At 41.7% G+C, this 17,017-nt stretch overlaps 1 protein-coding gene across 2 annotated transcripts in view; it reads left to right on the plus strand.

The window, feature by feature from the left end:
- The window catches only part of LOC114659630 (plasma protease C1 inhibitor-like), a 58,595-nt gene that overhangs the window by 9,635 nt on the left and 31,943 nt on the right, over window positions 1-17,017 (plus strand). For both annotated transcript variants that reach the window (XM_051932548.1, XM_028812213.2), the window contains exons 3-5: window positions 5,971-6,324; window positions 11,031-11,375; window positions 14,839-15,174. In XM_051932548.1, coding sequence (XP_051788508.1) covers window positions 5,971-6,324; window positions 11,031-11,375; window positions 14,839-15,174 — 1,035 coding nt within the window. The remainder of the gene's footprint in view (window positions 1-5,970; window positions 6,325-11,030; window positions 11,376-14,838; window positions 15,175-17,017) is intronic.

Consider the following 17,017-nt stretch of genomic DNA (forward strand, 5'->3'; position numbering starts at 1 on the left):
ATTCAGATGAGTTGGTAGGCTACACCAGTATTTGTGAGGTTTTGAGGTCCCCGATGATAATGCAAATCTGTTGTAGTCTACTGATGTAAAGTCATCAGTTAGGTAGCATCCCATTCTTTGTCCACCAAGCTTACTCTTTGTGATGTGCGCACTTTTACTTTACCAAATCGCTAATCTTATTGAGCCCAGATGTATCTCTCTCTCTCTTGACTAGACGCGAAGTCCCCATTATAACGATAAACTGTCTGCCTCCAAAATGGCTGAATTAACTCTTTCAAGGCTGATGTTGACTTTTGTCAAAATTCAGGGGTAGAGGATGGTAATCAGCTGTAATCTGATACAAAACTCATCCTTTCTTTAGTTTGAATCTCTTTGCTTGAAGGAAAGTTACGTAGCTTTGTTAATTTGACCTCGATTCCCTGCGTGTGCATGAGAAGTGAAGAGCAAACAGCCTTTAAAATGGCATCAGCATCTGGCGAGACTAAAACAAATGTTCAAAGCAAAATACTCCATGGACATTTTCTGTATTATCACTGAATCAGACTCTGATTTTTCGGACACTGAGTTTGATGCAAGTGATCTAGAGATGGATATCAAAAATGAAAGTGACTGTACCAGCATCAGCCTATTGGTCCCCAGCTGAACGTGGTGCTGAACATGTTTGTGTAGCTGATATGCTTACAGCAGCGTTTGTATAGGAGGGCCACCACTTATGATGACAAGAGGTACAAACCATATTGCGGCACACTACGACTGCCACCATCGCCCACCTGCTGTAGGAAGGCAGAGAGGTAGCCGGCCCACCGTGCATTCCTGCTGTCCATCAAGCTGCCCCTGCGCAGCCACTGCTACCAGAAATGCTGAACAGGATCATCTCCAGACAGAGGAGCAGCTTCAGCGACAGACTGCTGTCACCGTCCTGCTCCACTGACAGACTGAGGAGATCGTTCCTCCCCCAAACTATGCGGGTGGTGGGTTGGGTAAACGTTAACATTATACAAAGTTATTGTCTGTTTTTACCTGCATTGTTATCACTCTTTAATTTAATATTGTTTTTTGTATCAGTATGCTGCTGCTGGAGTATGGGAATTTCCCCTTGGGATTAATAAAGTATCTATCTATCTATCTATCTATCTATCTATCTATCTATCTATCTATCTATCTATCTATCTATCTATCTATCTATCTATCTATCTATCTATCTATCTATCTATCTATCTATCTATCTATCTATCTATCTATCTATCTATCTATCTATCTATCTATCTATCTATCTATCTATCTATCTATCTATCTATCTATCTTCTTCTTTTGGCTGTTCCCATTTTGGGGTCACCACAACAGATCATCTGTCTCCATCTATCCCCATTTTCTGCCACCTCTACTGCCTTCATGTTCTCCCTCACCACATCCATAAACCTCCTCTTTGGCCTTCCTCTTTTCCTCTTACCTGGTACTTCCAGCCTTAACATTCTTTTCCTGATGTACCCCTCATCTCTTCTCTGCACCTGCCCAAACCATCTCAATCTAGTGTCTCTCACTTGGTCACCAAACTGTCGCACCTGTGTTGTCCCCTCTAATATACGTTGTTTCTAATCCTGTCTACCATCGTTACTCTGAGTAAAAATTGTAGCATCTCCAGCTCTGCCACTTCAGGCTCTGCCTCTTGTCTTTTCGTCAGTGCCACCGTCTCCACACCATACAGCATAGTTGGTCTCACTGTCATTTTATGGACCTTCCCTTTCACTCTTGCAAGTGCTCTTCTATCACAAATCTCTCCTGTCACTATTCTCCACCCAGTCCACCCTGCCTGCACTGTCTTCTTTACCTTTCTGCTGCACCCTCCGTTGGTTTGGACTTTTCAACCCAAGGATTTAAATTTGTCCACCTTCACCACCTCTGCTCCTTCCAACTCCTTCCCTCTCATTCACTCACATGTACCCCTTCTTACTCCTACCGACTCTCATTCCTCTTCTCTCCCATCTGCCCTTCATCGTTTCTCTCCCTAACACCATACCTGCCCATCGCCTCCTCATCACCACTGTTCTCTTCACCAACGTGCTACCACTCTCTCTTCTTTTGGTATACTTTTCACCATTTTGTCTATCGGTAGAAAATACCTACAGATCTATCTATCTATCTATCTATCTATCTATCTATCTATCTATCTATCTATCTATCTATCTATCTATCTATCTATCTATCTATCTATCTATCTATCTATCTATCTATCTATCTATCTATCTATCTATCTATCTATCTATCTATCTATCTATCATATAGTGCCATTCATATCTATCTATCTATCTATCTATCTATCTATCTATCTATCTATCTATCTATCTATCTATCTATCTATCTATCTATCTATCTATCTATCTATCTATCTATCTATCTATCTATCTATTGCATTGTGTGCTTTTCAGAAAACTGAGTTTTTTGGAAAAAATATTCAGCCCTCAAAGAGTTAAGATACAGTGGGTTGAAAAAGTATTCAACCCCCTCTGGAAAGCCACCGTATTTCCATCTTACATCATTACAGCCCATAAAAATCACAAAGTATCAGAATATCACAGTGATCTTTTATTTCTCTGTGTACATATTTTGAAGCATTTTGAGCTTGGTGAACTAAACAAATGCAAATTGACAGCCACGTTGTGAAAAATGCTGATGAAAAAGTAATGGACCCCTTCACATGATACCCAGTCATGGTAGCAGCACCCTTACCCAATAACAGCTTGTAATCGCTTTGGATAGCCATCTACAAGTTTAGCACACTTGGACGGAGGCCATTTCTTCTCCATTCTTCCTTGCAGAACTTCTCCAACTGGGAAAAGTTTGAAGGCTTTCATTTGTGAACTGCAATTTTGAGATCACTCCACATGATTCAGATCTGGACTCCGGCTGGGCCACTGCAAAACCTGGATCTTCTTTTTGTCAAACCCTGCTTTGGTTACTTTTGCACGGTGTTTCAGGTTGTTGTCCTACTGAAAGTGGCAGTGGCAGATTCATCCGAATCCCAATTTCATGGCTGATGTTTGAAGGTTTTCTTCCAAAATCTGGATATACCTCTTACTATCCATTCTTCCTTCAGTACGGACAAGGAACCCAGTGCCTGTCCTGGTGAAGCAGCCCCAAAGCATGATGCTCTCCCCAACATGCTTGATGGTAGGTATGGTGTTTGCTGCATCATTGGCAGTCCCTTCCATCCACCAGACAAACGCCTTTGTGTTGAGGCCAAAAAGTTCAATTTTGGTCTCATCAGACTCCAGAATGCAGGAGTCTTGTCAAGATGTCTGTTAGCAAATTCTAATCGAGCTTTCAGATGACATTTTTTAGTAGTGGCTTTTTTTCTGGCAGCTCTCTGTGCAAAACCTTCGATATTGTAGTCTTGTGCACATCCACTCCAGCTGCAGGTCACTGAGAGTCACCTTAGCATTTGCTCTGACTTCTCCAACTAGTTTTGATGTTGACATTTTCTTTGTTATTTTAAAAGGCCGGTTCACTATGCTTCCAGTTGTCTTCCACTTCACTATGATGGCCTTCACAGTGGACACAGTGAGGCTAAGGAGCTTGGCAATCTTCTTGGCACCACTGCCATCTTTAAATTTCTTACTCACAGTGCGTCTCAAGTCATTCGAAAGTTCCTTTGTCTTCATTTTTGTCAGTTTTCGTGGTTTCACCTAATAAGTCACTTGTACTGATTTCTCAGTTGTATGTTCCTAAAGTAATCACTTATAGACCAGTCAGCAAGCTAAAGGATCAATTGCTTGATTGTTTATGCCTGTTTTCATTCCCCTTATTGCATTGTTAACAATTATACAGTCTCCAAGCCATTAGGGGTCCAATACTTAACACTCAACAGCACATTTCACTGTCTGCTGCAGCATGCGTCGCGTCGTGTGAAGTATAAATCCGGCCTTAAGCTTCAGCAGGAGTTTGCTCTCATTTTTCATGTATTCTTTCTTTCCCTGTCTTTGAGGAGTTTGTGACGCTATGCCGCCACAGTTTGTGCGTGGTCATGTGACTGCATGGCTACGTCTGATTGGTGAAATGGAGCCATGTGATTATTGTTGCTACGTCTGATTGGTGAAACGGAGCCATGTGATTATTGTTGCTACGTCTGATTGGTGAAATGGAGCCATGTGATTATTGTTGCTACGTCTGATTGGTGAAACGGAGCCATGTGATTATTGTTGCTACGTCTGATTGGTGAAACGGAGCCATGTGATTATTGTTGCTACGTCTGATTGGTGAAACGGAGCCATGTGATTACTGTTGCTACATCTGATTGGTGAAACGGAGTCTTGTAATTATTGTTGCTACGTCTGATTGGTGAAACGGAGTCTTGTGATTATTGTTGCTACGTCTGATTGGTGAAACGGAGCCATGTGATTATTGTTGCTACGTCTGATTGGTGAAACGGAGTCTTGTGATTATTGTTGCTACATCTGATTGGTGAAACGGAGTCTTGTGATTATTGTTGCTACGTCTGATTGGTGAAACGGAGCCATGTGATTATTGTTGCTACGTCTGATTGGTGAAACGGAGTCTTGTGATTATTGTTGCTACATCTGATTGGTGAAACGGAGTCTTGTGATTATTGTTGCTACGTCTGATTGGTGAAACAGAGTCTTGTGATTATTGTTGCTACGTCTGATTGGTGAAACGGAGCATGTGATTATTGTTGCTATGTCTGATTGGTGAAATGGAGCCATGTGATTATTGTTGCTACGTCTGATTGGTGAAACAGAGTCTTGTGATTATTGTTGCTATGTCTGATTGGTGAAATGGAGCCATGTGATTATTGTTGCTACGTCTGATTGGTGAAACGGAGCATGTGATTATTGTTGCTATGTCTGATTGGTGAAACAGAGTCTTGTGATTATTGTTGCTACGTCTGATTGGTGAAACGGAGCCATGTGATTATTGTTGCTATGTCTGATTGGTGAAACGGAGCCATGTGATTATTGTTGCTACGTCTGATTGGTGAAACGGAGCCATGTGATTACTGTTGCTACGTCTGATTGGTGAAACGGAGCCATGTGATTACTGTTGCTATGTCTGATTGGTGAAACGGAGCCATGTGATTACTGTTGCTACGTCTGATTGGTGAAACGGAGGGTGAAACGGAGCCATGTGATTATTGTTGCTACATCTGATTGGTGAAACGGAGCCATGTGATTATTATTGCTATGTCTGATTGGTGAAACGGAGACATGTGATTATTGTTGCTATGTCTGATTGGTGAAACGGAGCCATGTGATTATTGTTGCTACGTCTGATTGGTGAAACGGAGTCTTGTGATTACTGTTGCTACGTCTGATTGGTGAAACGGAGCCATGTGATTACTGTTGCTACGTCTGATTGGTGAAACGGAGCCATGTGATTATTGTTGCTACGTCTGATTGGTGAAACAGAGCCATGTGATTATTATTGCTATGTCTGATTGGTGAAACGGAGACATGTGATTATTGTTGCTACGTCTGATTGGTGAAACGGAGCCATGTGATTACTTTTGCTACGTCTGATTGGTGAAACGGAGCATGTGATTATTGTTACTATGTCTGATTGGTGAAACGGAGCCATGTGATTATTGTTGCTACGTCTGATTGGTGAAACGGAGCCATGTGATTATTGTTGCTATGTCTGATTGGTGAAACGGAACCATGTGATTATTGTTGCTATGTCTGATTGGTGAAACAGTCATGCAGTAGGTCCACTGGCGGCTTCTCTCTGGCAAAAATATAGCGAATATAATGGAAAAAAAGTAACAATTAGTATGTTGCCCAATGTGGCAGTGTAAGAGTAGCGTTTCTTCTTCACAAATGTACTCAAGTAAAAGTAAAAAGTATGGTGCAGTAAAACTACTCTTAGAAGTAGTTACTTCTAAGTTACTCAAGTAAATGTAACGGAGTAAATGTAACTCGTTACTACCCACCTCTGACCACTTTATTATTCTTTTCACAGGCAAGACTGTTGTGGAGATTGTGCAGTCCCCTCCTTTTGTGACAGCAGTAGAGAAAGAGTCCGTAGTTTTGCAATGCACCGTCAAACATCATCTGTCTGGTTTCCAAATGCGGTGGTACCGGGAAACGGCCAAGAGTAAGGGTCACTTCTACTCGGCCACCCCGCCACTTCATCGACTGAATGATGGCAGAGCTCGATTAATGAAGGAAGATGGGTATATGGTGTGGTCGCTAAACATCAGCGATCTGAAAGAGGAGGATTCTGGGGTGTACTACTGTCAAATGTATGAAATGATGGAGACAGGAAAAGAGGAGCTGAAGGCTTCAGGAACTGGAACTCATCTGATTGTAGAAGGTAAGATGTTCTTAAACTATCAGTGCAGCACAACAGAAACTTCTTGCACAGGTTTTCTTTTAAACTAGTCAAATTACCCATCAACAACAGGTGATAGAGTAAATATAAAAATATTTGATATCTCTTGCCCTTATTTGTACCTCTGTATCCTTCTCAAATGTCTCCAATGATTTTCCATAAAGCCTGCTTCTCATTTTGAGGCACCTCCTGTCTGCTTTTATACCTCCCGTCTTTGAAGGCGACTCTTAGGGTGCCTCCTAAGCTTTTACTTCTCCTTATTTGTCTCTCACTTGCATCACCAAAGCCAAAGTAACCAATCAGATTACTCTGAGAGACCGGACACACACACACACACACACACACCTTGGTGTTTAATTATACAGTAAACATTCCATCCAAAGGATTGTGATGGTGCAGGTCCGGCTCCATTGCTCCCTCTTCTCATTTAGGAGCCTCTTGAACTCCTTCTTTAGTCAGAACTGGGATGAGCCGTACAAACACCACATGGAACAAGGGGAAGGTGTAAAAGTGTTCAGTTTCTTTTATTAAAAACAATCCAAAAGAAGTGCTCAAAAGTGCAGTGCATAACAATATTCAATAAATAAATAAATCCAATAAAAATAGGTGCAAAACGTAGAGCTTAAAATCAAAACAAATCTTTTCCAAAGCAAGGTTAAAATCCACTGGCAGGTACAGTCCCCTGCGGTGGGTTGGCACCCTGCCCGGGATTGGTTCCTGCCTTGTGCCCTGTGTTGGCTGGGATTAGCTCCAGCAGACCCCCGTGACCCTGTGTTCGGATTCAGCGGGTTGGAAAATGGATGGATGGATGGATGGTACAGTCCCTTCTAAAAGCCCGGGACCTTCTTCTTTTAACACTGCTTATCCCGTAGGTCCTTGCAGCAGAGGAGTCGCCTTACCGACAGGTGCAGCTGACTTTCCACAGGTCTGGTTGCCTGCCGTCCCTTTTGGCTACAGACTGGCTCTCTCGCTGGACCGAGACTCGGGTCCCCAACGGCCATGGTGCTCACGCTAGGCCTCTGCTCCCAAGGCCGCTGCTTTCTCGGTCTCCTGTGGCAGGTCATGCAAACTCCCAGTCACTCCCGCTCCTTGTAACAGCTCAGCTGGAGCAACCGCTTCCGACTCACCCGAATGTCGGCTGCACACTCCTTCCCATGCTGCCTGCCTTCTCTCCCATGAGCCTGCGCTGTTTCACTCTCTCGCTTATGCCAATCAGATGCTGATCAGCAGCGGACCTCCCTTTACCAGAAGGATGACACCATTTTTACAGCATGCTGGGGTATTGGGATCCACAATCAGACAACAGGGTAAGCGCTCTCTGCTGACCTCACCAACACCTCTTCCAGTAGCAAGCCAAGCTTTTCCTAGATGGTCTCCCATCCAAGTACTGGCTGGACCTGCACAGGCTTAACTCTTTGAGGGCTGAATATTTTTTCCAAAAATTTCACTTTTCTGCAAAGCACAAAAAGCTAAGGTTTCACACATAAATTGTCTGCTGCTGCACTTGTTTTGGCATCTCTGCCAGCAGCAGCTGCTGTGTGGGGCAGCTTGATGGCCAGCAGGAATACGCGGCAGGCCAGCCTGGCTGTCTTTGCACGGTGGTGACAGTTTAGTTTGTACCTCTTGTCATCGTAAGTGTATCAGCCACACGAGCGTGTTCAGCACTGCGATCAGTTGATGCTGTAACCTCACTTTCGTTTTCGATCTCCAGATCACTTGCAGCGAAATCGTAGTCTGATTCAGTGATAATTCACAAAACCGTCATCCACAGAGTACTTCACTTTGCGCATTCGTTTTGGTCTCTCACCAGATCTCGATGCCACTTTAGAGGTTACTGGCTCTTCACACCTCACTCACGCACGTGGAATCAAAGTCAAATCAACGAAAACTAACTTTCCTTCTAGCAAGGAGAGTCGAACTAAAACGTAACGGCGAGTTTTGTCTCAGCTGATTACCCTCCTCTACCCCAAAAGTCGACAACTGCCCTCAAAGAGTTAACTTCAGGTGGATGGCCTCTTCTGAAGTTGAGGTGGTGTGTTTGCTGACAGAGGTGTGTGACGATGTGGGTTCGCTCCACGCTCCCATGCAGCTTCAGGGAGCTCTTGAACCCGACGCCGTCGGTAATGTTACCGATGAGCACGGCAGTGAGGCATAAAAGTTGGAGCAAGGGGATGGTGTAAAAAAGTGCTGAGTGCTTTTATTTAAAACAACCAACAACACAAGACAAATGTTCAAATAAATAAGTGCAGTGCATCCATAAGTCTTCAAATAAATAATCCATAAAATAAGTGAAGGAGTGGAGGTTGAAAATAATAGAAAAAAAAAACAATCCTTTAAAACAACGAGGTTAAAACAATGCTGGAAACAGTCCTTTAAAAACACAAAGCCCGGTGTCTTCTTTACCTGGCGGCTCCCCTGCTTCTCCCATCTGGGCCCCGCAACAGGAGAGTCGCTCTACCAGCAGCTGAAAAACTTTACATTTGTCATATTATTAAAGTGAGGGTTCAAAGGAGAGATTGGGATCTAAAATAACATCAAGATTTTTGACCTGTGCAGATAGGGGGCAATAAAGCCTGGAATTTCTGATGAAAAATTGTCGATTATCCTTACGGTACCTGGAAATGAAATAATGAAACCCTCAGTTTTTTCATTATTTCGTCTCAGAAAGTTTTCAGAACACCAATGCTTTATATCAACGAAAAGGCAACCAATTGAGCAGGAGGTAACGCTTGTGTAAATCCAATGTGTGAATAAACCTGTACGTCATCTGCATGACTGTGAAACCGTAGACACTACTGTTTTAATAATGGCGCCAAGAGAAAGCATAGCTACTATATAATAAAACACTAATGTCTATGTGTGTCCAGACCCTCTGAGCAATCTGATTGGTCAGTTTGGCTTTGGTGTGATTGGTCAGTTTAGCTTTGGTGACACGATCGAAAGAGGAAGTGCAAGTGTAAGATGCACAAAGAGGAGTAAATGTGTAACGGCCGACCCCTTACCCAGTCGGCAGCTACACCTCCAAGACCTGTGGCCTGGATTATTTACTGAGAATGAATCTAACTATCAAGCCGTACCTCTAACAAATTACACTTTTCTCCCACAATCGACGATGTAAATATAAGCACGCAAAAAGCAGATGATGTAAAAAATAAACTGATTAAATGTATTAAATGAAACCACAAGACAAAATGCAAAATAGAAAAATAAACACATATAAATATTCCACCACCAAAGCAACACCAAATATATATATATATATACACACACACAATAAACCCTCCCTTGCCCCTGTAACATATAACACACAACACGAATAACAAAAATGAATGATAAACTGAATGATTGTGAACTTGAGTCCGGTTATAAAAACTGTCCTGAATACGGAAGACTGAACTAGTGGTAAATGCGTTGTTTGATTTTCCCGGCAATTGGAGCGACCTCACTGTTATTCCTCGGCGTATGGTGGATGACGAATCGACCCCGGGGTCTCTGCAGATGAAGGATGGAATACAGTCCGGCAAAATGAAAAGCAAACTGGTGAAAAGGCACGATGTGACAAAACAGCAAGTAAGTTGATACGTGGTTGAAAACAAAATGGTCTCCTTTCTTTTCTCTCTCTCTTCTCTCCTCCTCTCTCTCTCTTGATGGTTTAAATAGTCCTGTGACGGCCGTAATTGATTAATGATGAACAGGTGTTTTCCAGGTTTGAGGCTGTGGTCTTCTTCCATCATCGGGGGACGGCATTTACTGATACACACACAAACAGCAAATGGGACAATGGAAACAAGACGCACTCAGTACTGACATTTTACACACTAATTATGTAGCCCCGCTACATTGGCATAGAATAACAATAATGAGAGTCTGAGAAGCAGACTTTACAGAACGCGCTGGAGAGAGTGAGTCTCGTTGAAGAGATGTTCACACATGCAAATACAAAGGAAAGGCGTTGAAGTTCCACATAGAACAAGAGATAGCAGAAGTTTTCAATTATTTGATTAAAAAGCAGTAGGGAGGTGGGCTAAGAACTGATCCCTGAGAGACACCATGAAACAAATGAGACTGGTCAGACCTAAACCCACCAATGGTGATAATTTGTTGTCGATCCTTAAGGTATGATTCGAACCATGCAAGAGCACTTCCAGTAATGCTTAATTCATGCTCGAGTCTAAACAAAAGAATATCATGATGCACTATATTAGACAGCAATAAGGTCTATAAAGATCATACAAGACCATAATCCACCACAACCTGGAGATCATTGATCATCCTGACCAGTGCAGTCTCTGTATTGAAACCAGACTGAAATTCCTCAAACAGATCAAATGATCCACAGCAGGACATTCATAAGACAATAGTCTATGAAGTCATCAGGATCAAGTCCAGATTTCTTAAGGAGAGGTGTAACAACAGCCATCTTATGGGTGGAAGGAACCAATCCAGTAGAAAGAGATGTCTTAATAATACTGGTGATAAAAGGGAGGAGGAAAGGCAGAGTAGCCTTAACCAGAAAAGAAGGTATGGGATCCAAGATCCAGGCAGTAGACTACACCATAAATTCATACAAGGACAACATTTCCCAGCCACCTCCATTCTGGCGGACACCTTACTCTGTGTACCTGCATATAATAATGAATACTTTAGTAACACTCTGACAATTCTGAACAACATCTCATTGTTTTCAGCTCCATTGACGATACTTCAGTACCCTTCACCTGCAGTTGTGGAGAAGAGCTCCATCACTCTGACCTGCCTCATGGCAAACGAGACACCTGAAGGTCCCGTCCGCTGGTTTCGAGAAACTGGCCGGGGACATGTTCACTTCTTTTCTGATATACCTCCCAAACACAAGCTGAATGATGGAAGAGCAAGCTGGGCCCACAATGGCGTAACAGGGGACTTGTCCATCACTGTAACGGATTTGACCGTGGATGACTCTGGGGTTTATTACTGTGAGAAATACAACATGCTCGACGATGAAAAAGAGGAGCTGTTGGCGTCAGGACCAGGAACAAGGGTCACTGTAGAAGGTGAGTTGAAATATAATATCCAGTAATTGAACAGGTTGAGCTTTCTAAACTTCTTGAGTGGTTACAACTTTTTTTTTTAAATTGATAATTTGTTAAAGCAGATGTGCATTGTAAAAGAATACATAAAACAACGTGAAAGGTTTGGGGATCCACCCCGCAAAGCAAAGATCTTACACTAGGTATGCTTAAAAGGTCGTTGAATTGCTGCTACAGCTCTTTGATGTCATGCATCATGGGGCACTGAAACAATAAAGGTTTGACTATACTGACCATAAAGCAAATTCTCAGAAAAGTATTTGATGAACAAGGTCACCGGTGAACACAGCATATTCGTTTCAGAAAACACTTTAGTAAATTTTGCCGATCAACACTAATGTTAATCAATGAGACCTGTAGCCAAACAGGTCCCCTAAGCGGAATCTTCTTCAATTTTATTAACCACTACAAGTACAGAATATGCTGCTTCTTCATGCTTTCATTTTCTTTTTTCTTTTCTGTGCTGCTGACTGGTGTTGACTTGAAGTCAACTCTCTGCTCATTATTGGGAAATGATCACAACAGCCAATGATGTTAATTTGTCAGTTCACGAAACAGCAAAAACCCCAATTGAGTTAAGCTGCGGACCTCCATAGCTCTGCTCCATTGGGGAGGTCATCGCTTTACATTATACTTCAGTGATGTTACCCGATACATTAAAGCACACCCTGCCCCCCCCCCCACCAACCCACTCCCAGAAGGTGGGGTCACTTCATGACCGAGCTCCTCTATAACTTGAGAAGAACCTTCAAACTTATTTGGCCCCAAGTTAACTGGAGGCTGCTGTTTTGTTCTATTTTGATTTTGTTTTTTGTTTTCCAGTTTTGAAGTAAATGGGAACAGTCGGGTTGGTGCCCCCAGAATTTATTTCGTCGAGACTGACATTCCCTCAGATAACCACAATGTATATTTGTTTATGTCTATAACATAATAAACACTGCTACAGGTGATATGTTTCATAAATCAGCAAATCATTTCTGAGTAATTAGAGAAAAGTCAAGCAGAATGACACCTGTTATTGGCTAACTAAAAAGATTACAATATGCAAGCCTTCGAGGCAACTCAGGACCCTTCTTCATGCAAGATGTAATACAGAGACTGGAGTTCCCTGTGTTTATATACACACTAGGACAAGAAACAACATTGGAAAACCTTTAAGTGAGACATCTTAAATGTAAAAAATTAATAGACTCTTTGAGGTTAAGATTCATTTAACAAGAGAGAAGAACAATGTATGGTCAAGGATAAGATAACTGTCCAACAAAGTCTTTTGAAGTTTCTGATGAGTTTTCCAATACAATGTGGATCTGTATTCAGGTTGTTAGTGTCAGTCTGAGAGATGCAAACAATCCTCACACCTGGCCATAAGACCCATGTCTCTATTCAAACCATGTTGTAATGTATTAAATTTTAGCATGAGTTTAACTTCCCATTCTTGTCTCTCTTGCTGTGTTCTAAAGTTGCCCATAAGCACTGTGACTTTATAGTCCCTCTCACAGTGTTCATGGCTGTTGAAGTGGGCTACATATGTGTTGCCATATTTAATTTGGAACCTATATAAATTTATTCTCTGGCGGAGTATTTGTCCAGTTTCTCCCACATAGAGTGCAGTGTCAGGACATTTCATGCAGAGAATTAGGTAGGCCACATTAGATGATCTACATGAAAATGATCCCTTTATGAAATATTCTAGTCGACAGTGTGGTATAACTACATGGTGTGTATTATAAATGTAAGCACACGTTTTACATCTTTTCTGTAGGCAGGGAGATGTGCCATTTTCTGTTGGTTCACTTAGGGAGCTTTGAACAATTAGTTACTGAAGGTTTGGTGGTTGTCTGCATGCCAGTAGGGGAGGTTCAGGAAATACATTTTTCAGTGTTTGGTCATTGTTTAGCATTGGCTATAATTTTCTGAAGTGCTCCAAGATGCGGGTTGTAGGTGACAACAAGCGGGATGCGGTTCTTGTTGTCTTTGTTTTTATATTCCAGAAGGTTGTCTCTGGGTATGGCAGTAGATCTTCTTATTTGAGTGTCTGTTGCTTTGGGGGTATAACCTTGTCTGATGAAATCTTGTCTGAGCTCCTGCAGTTGTTTATCCCGGTCTGTCGGGTCTGAACAAATACGATTGTACCGTATTGCTTGGCTGAAAATAATGGAGCGCCTTATATGCTTGGGGTAGAAGCTATCACTTCTTAGGTAGGTCCGTCTGTCTGTTGGTTTGTGAAAAACAGAAGTTACAAGGGTGTTGTCTTTCAGTTGAATGGTGGTGTCAAGGAAGCTGACTTCTGTATTTGAGTAATTCAGCTTCTGCTTTATGTTGGGGTGAAAAGAATTATACAGGTGCTGGTCATAAAATTAGAATATCCAGTAATCCAGGCCAAAGGAGCCCCAACTAAATATTGAGTGCTGTACATGCTCATACTTTTCATGTTCATACCTTTCAGTTGGCCAACATTTTTAAAAATCCTTTTTTTGCATTGGTCTTAATTAATATTCTAATTTTCCGAGATACTGAATTTGGGACTTTCATTAGTTGTCAGTTATAATCATCAACATTAAAAGAAATAAACATTTGAAATACATCAGTCTGTGTGTAATGAATGAATCTAATATACAAGTTTCACTTTTTGAATGGAATTACTGAAATAAATCAACTTTGTCATGATATTCTAATTTTATGACCAGCACCTGTACTCATTATGAAAATGGAGGAAGTCCTTCTCACTGGCAGTCCAGATTATGAAGATGTCATCTATGTAACGGAGATACAATATTGGTTTTGAGATGCACATTGTCATGAAATCTTCCTCCAATTTTGCCATAAATAGGTTTGCATAATGAGGTGCAAACCGACAGCCCATTGCAGTCCCCATTTGTTGCAAGTAGAAATCTTGTCCAAAAGAGAATAGATTATGTGTCAGAGTGAATTTTATCATTTCTGTTACTGGCTTTGTGGGTAAATCATGTTGTTTGAGGTACATTTCACATGCCAATATGCCATCATCATGGGGGATGTTTGTGTAAAATGCCTCAACATCCATTGTGGCCAGTAAGGTTCCCTCAGGTAAGGAGCCTATAGCAGACCGTTTTTTTAAGAAGTCAGTGCTGTCCTGGATGTAGCTGGTTGTATTGCAGGCGAGGGGTTTAAGGATGTGTCTCCTCCTAACCTGAAACATTTTCTGTAAGGGAGCCAATTCCCGAGTAATTAGAAGAAAAGGCATTAATGCAATTTGGGCTTTCTGAAAAGTTAAATGTACTCTTCTTTTGACTGATTTGTTTTTTTTTTCTGACGTGCATCTTTTTCTTAGGTGTCCATATCAACACTTAAAATGTATTGCTGCATCTGTGTGCTTTCCACTTTACTCTTTTTTTGTTAAATCAGATGGATACGTGCAACTAACATAACGTGTTGTTTTCTCACTTAGCTGAGATCATTCAGTTGCCAGCATCGGTGACAGTCAATCCTGGGGATTCAGTGACACTTTTCTGTACAATATCTGCGTCTCAACGATTTGTTCGCTGGATGAAGGAGACCAAACAAGAGCGAGTTCGGGTGGATCTTGCCAAACTAGGGCATGGGAAAGAGAACAGCAACAGGGTCCACTGGAAGAACAACAACAAGGAATGGGAGGCTTCGATCACCATCGACGCAGTGAAGTCTGAAGACTCGGGGGTCTATTACTGCCAAAAATATACAATAATTCACCCAGACAAGGAGCAGGTGGTGTCATCTGGAGCAGGAACTGAGCTCATAGTAAAAGGTGAGGAAACAGAGTCAAATGGATCTGCATGATGGGTAAGTCTCAGATTGCATCTTACATCCAAATTCTGGGTTACCGGTTTGATGGTATCACAAAGTTTTCTTAAAGTTTCTTCATCCACAAAGCACTATAAATAAGTAACATTAACATAGCTATTTTTTGCCAGGCTGTCAGTAGAGGTAGCTTACAAATTTCACCTTAAAATCAGAGGAATTTCCACACCAGAAACTTGTAATTACCATCTGTTAAATATCACGTAAACGCCAAATAACCTACAAAACAACAGCGTCTAAGAAAGAAACAAAATGGTGTCATTAATGGTGTCATAATTTAATGCTGTGTACCGTTTACATTGGATGTCAGAGCTGGGAAGGACATCACACCCAAGTTCACCTTGTTCCAGTAAAACATTTGGAAAAACAATATGGACGTGTCCAGGACAACTTTTGTTGTACTTGCTCAACTGGAATACATAGCAGAACATAATACAATACAATACAATACAATTAATTTGTGTGTAGCCCAAAATCAAACAAGAAATGCCGCAATGGCTGCCTTTTGACAGCTCCCCAGCCTTGACTCTCTAAGAAGACAAGGAAAAACTCCCAAAAAAACCCTTGTAGGGAATAAAATGGAAGAAACCTTGGGAAGGGTGGTTGAAAAGAGAGACCCCTTTTCAGGTAGGTTGGGCATGCAGTGGGTGTCAAAAAAAGCGGGGTAAAATTCAACACAATACACAGAACAGAACACAAGTAATCCTCAATAAAATATAATAGTGCAATAGTAATACTGCAAGTACAGAGCAGAATTTAACAGTAGATGATATCCCATAATACGATTTGGATTTGTTCAGAGTCCTGGAGACCTCGGCCATCAAGCTGCATCCCCCTATTGGCTATTCCACAGCTGAGACATCCAATCCAATGAAAGGACCCCTCTACCTGATGATTCCTACGATCCTCCATCAGAGATGACTTTACCTTAGGCAGGCAAATCAACTTGGTAGGTGGGCCGTGGCACCAAGTGCCACATTTGAGTACAGAGAAGAGAAACAGAATAGGTTAGAGTCAGTAACAAATTCTAACTATCATATTACTTACGTTTTAGTGCTAATGACTAACAACAGAGATGCAGTCTGTACAGTTAATCAGCAGCTCTAGTCAGGGTGTGCTAAACTGAAGTTGTGAGTCTTGAGCTGGGATTTGAAAGCTGAGACTGAAGGGACATCTCTTATAGTAGCAGGCAGACCATTCCACAGTTTAGGGGTCCTGTAACTAAAAGCTCGACCTCCCATTGTTATTTTATTAATCATTGGATTCATAAGCAGACCGGCATCTTGATATCTTAATGTGCGCTCTGGTTTGTAAGTCATGATAAGTTCAGACAAGTAAGCCAGACTTCGGTCATTTAAGGCTTTATATGTTAAGAGGAAGATTTTGAAATAATATAATAATAATAAGATAACAATGCATTACAAAGTATTTTGCTGATCCAAACATCGTTTGCAACACTTCCATGGATAGACGTTGGACAGCACTGTTTGTACGACTGATTTAATGAGACACAAATAGAGAGAAGCTCTAAGAAACTATATCCGGTCATTAAAGTTCACGGTATACATCACCCTTTTTGGGTTGACGTCAGACAGATTTGGAATTGGCAGACCGAGCCCGAGTTTCTGAGTTGGAAATCCAACTTAAGGGGGCATTCCAGATGAAAATTCCAACAAGCAACTCTGCAATTTTGAATTCCTACTTCCAATGGAATGCAGCAAAACACTACTGAGAGATAAGAGAGAAATCCAACTTACGGGGGCATTCCAGGGGAAAATTCCAACTAGAAA

The sequence above is a fragment of the Erpetoichthys calabaricus genome, chromosome 10 (genome assembly GCF_900747795.2).
Source record: "Erpetoichthys calabaricus chromosome 10, fErpCal1.3, whole genome shotgun sequence".
NCBI lineage: Eukaryota > Metazoa > Chordata > Cladistia > Polypteriformes > Polypteridae > Erpetoichthys > Erpetoichthys calabaricus.